Source organism: Rutidosis leptorrhynchoides, chromosome 4, assembly GCF_046630445.1.
Source record: "Rutidosis leptorrhynchoides isolate AG116_Rl617_1_P2 chromosome 4, CSIRO_AGI_Rlap_v1, whole genome shotgun sequence".
NCBI lineage: Eukaryota > Viridiplantae > Streptophyta > Magnoliopsida > Asterales > Asteraceae > Rutidosis > Rutidosis leptorrhynchoides.
The window spans coordinates 297,891,371-297,894,708 of NC_092336.1; the positions used below are offsets into that span (position 1 = coordinate 297,891,371).

At 38.0% G+C, this 3,338-nt stretch overlaps 1 protein-coding gene across 1 annotated transcript; it reads right to left on the reverse strand.

Annotated features, from left to right (window-relative positions):
- Positions 1-1,671: 1,671 nt before the first annotated feature.
- Positions 1,672-2,961, reverse strand: LOC139841675 (uncharacterized). The gene is made up of 3 exons (XM_071831879.1): positions 2,526-2,961; positions 1,948-2,445; positions 1,672-1,880 (listed from the first exon to the last, which is right to left on the reverse strand). Exons 1-3 carry the CDS (start codon positions 2,959-2,961, stop codon positions 1,672-1,674), a joined length of 1,143 nt encoding a protein of 380 aa, XP_071687980.1.
- Between the last annotated feature and the right edge of the window lie 377 nt (positions 2,962-3,338).

The window sequence follows — 3,338 nt, forward strand, 5'->3', positions numbered from 1 at the left end:
TTTAGTAAGATGATCCACTATGACCCAAATAGTATCATTGACATTTGAAGTCTTAGGCAATTTAGTAATAAAGTCCATAGCGATACATTCCCATTTCCACTATGGAATATCTGGCTGTTGAAGTAAACCAGACGACTTTTGATGCTCGACCTTAACTTTTAAACAAGTAAGACACTTGCTCAGATATTCAGCAATATTAGATTTCAGATTAGGCTTCCAACAAAATTCTTTCATATCGTGATACATTTTGCTAGAGCCTGGGTGAATAGAATATCTAGTCTTATGTGCTTCATCCAAGACTATTCCTCATAGATTTCTGAAGTATGGAACCTATATTCGGTTGTTAAAATACCGTGTTCCATTTCCCTTGAGTTCAAGTTGCTTTTCGAGACCTTTTAGTCCCTCGAGTTGGACATTCTCTTCCTTCAATGCCTCTAGTTGTGCTTCGTGGATTCGAGTTGTAAGATTAGTCTGAATGACCATGTTCAAAGCTCGGACTCTAATAGGTTTATTACGTTCTTTTCGACTGAGAGCATCAGCAATAATATTTCCCTTACCAGGATGATACTTAAGCTCACAATCATAGTTGTTTAATAGTTCAACCCATCGCCGTTGCCTCATGTTAAGTTTTTTCTGTTCGAAAATATGTTGAAGACTTTTATGATCGGTAAACACTGTGAATTTAATTCCGTAAAGGTAATGTCTCCACATCTTCAATGTGAATACCACAACTCCTAACTCCAGATCATGTGTGGTGTAGTTCTTCTCATGTTTCTTAAATTGTCTAAATGCGTATGCAATAACTTTTTAACGTTGCATCAATGCATCACAATAAACTATGAAATCCTTGTTTCCTTCAGGTAAAGATAGAATTGGGACTGTGGTCAATTTCTCCTTTAGAATCTTAAACGCAGATTCTTGTTCTTTAGACCACTCAAACTTCTTCCCCTTGTGAGTTAACTTAGTAAGAGGTTTGACTAGGATAGAAAATCCTTCGATAAATCTTCGGTAATAACCAGCAAGTTCCAAAAATTTGCGAATATGCTTCGCACTCTTAGGCACTTCCTAGTTCTGAATAGCAGTGATTTTTGCTGGATTGACATGTATCCCTTCACTATCAACCACATGTCAGAGAAATTGAACTGTTCATAATCAGAATTCACACTTGGAGAACTTGGCATACCGCTGTTCATTCTTTAGCAACTCTAAGATCAAACATAAATGCCGCTCATGCTCTTGCTCATTCTTGGAATAGATTAAGATATCGTCGATGAAAACAATCACAAATTTGTGAAGATAAGGTTTGCATACACGGTTCATAAGATCCATGAATACAGCAAGCGCGTTTGTTAAACCAAAAGGCATAACAAGAAATTCATAATGTTCGTAACGAGTTCGGAAGGCATTCTTGGGAACATCTGTTTCCTTGACTCTCAGTTGATGATAACCTGACCTAAGATCAATCTTTGAATAGTTACTTAACCCTTGCAATTGGTCAAACAGGTCATTAATACGTGAAAGTGGATAACGATTCTTGATAGTAAGTTTGTTGAGTTTACGGTAATCAATACACATTCTCAATGTACCATCCTTCTTCCTAACAAACAGAACGGGTGATCCCCAAGGGGACAAACTAGGACGAATGAATTCTTTATCTAAGAGTTCTTGAAGTTAGTTAGATAACTCTTTCATTTCAGATGGAGCTAATCGATAAGGTGCCTTTGCAATAGGTGTAGCACCAAGAGTCAAGTCAATCTGAAATTCAACTTGTCTTTGTGGTGGTAAACCAGGGAGTTTGTCAGGAAAGATTTCCAAAAATTCTATAACTACTGGTACATCATCAATACGTTTCTCTTCCGGTTCAGTCTTCTTAACGTGAGCTAAAATGGCTTGGTTTCATAAGGTATTTACGGGTTTTGATGCACGAAATGATATTGAGTTTGGAACCACTCTTCTCGCCTTGAATGGCTAGAATTTCACCATTCTCAAGAGGAATACTAACAGTTTTATCGTAGCATAGGATTCCCGCTCTCAATGGGGCTAACCAATCAATCCCTATAACTACGTCGAAACTTCCTAACTCGACTGGAAATAAGTCGATCTTGAAAGATTTATTAGCTAGAGTTAGGTTACCATTTTTATAAACATGTTCAACTTTCATAACCTTCCCGTTAGCTACTTCTACTAAACGCTTGGCGTCTAAGGCTTTCGATTCTTCATTAAATAAGGCACAAAACTCAGTAGACACATACTTCTTATCGGCACCAGTATCAAATAAAATAGTTGCATAGAGATCGTTAACAAGAAACATACCCGTTATAACTTCATCATCACTATGGGCTTCTTCTGCAGTCATCACAAAAGCTCTACTTTTAGCATTCCCAGCATTACTAGTATTACCATCATTTTCCTTTTTCTTCGGGCATTGATTACGAAAATGTCCAGCTTCTCCGCAATCATAACACGTAGGAATTTGGGTATTAGCTTTAGTAGCAGGTGTGTTGGGTGATGGATTTAGCACGTACAATTCTTGGCTATATGACCTTCTCGCTTACACTTCAAGCACACAACCGTGTACCAACCAGAATGATGCTTTTCAAAACACTTGCAAAGCGGTTGTTTTCCAGCATAACCACTTTTCGAACCTTTAGAAACCTTTTTGTTCAAATTTTTATTGGAATCCTGAGCAGGCTCAAACTTCCTCTTATTATCAACAACTTTTGACTCAGTTTGCTTACCAGCAGCAAGCTTTCTCCTCTTAGCCATTACCAAATTCTGAGCCATCAAAATCACACCATCGATGGTCTCCTTACCGGCAGCTATCACATTACCCTTTGTCTCATCAGGCAGTCCTTCAACATAATGCTCAATCTTTTTGTGTTCCATACGTACCATGTTGGGGCACAATGTAACCAACTCTAAGAAGCGGTTGGTATAAGCGTCAATGTCAGTATCCTTCATCTTGAGTTCCTAGAACTCACTTTCCATTTTCTGGACCTGATTTCTCGGACAGTACTTGATCATATACATAGCATTATATATGTATATTTTATTTGCCAAAAGTCAAGAGCAGAGTTATGCGGACTATAATGCAAAGATATGAAATGTTCGCTGAAAATAAATACAGCGGTTGTGTTTCCGCACAAATAGATAACTGCGATATAACCCGCTGAGTTTCCGCGAATAGTTAAATGACTCACAAACCGCGGATATCTCGAATACTATAAATAGAGAGCTTGGCCTCTCATTTATGGGTTGTTAATTCTCTGCCATTTTGCCTAAGCCTTTGTAATTTCCACTTGTGATCTTGCCCAAGGGATTTTTACACTGCGTAAAGG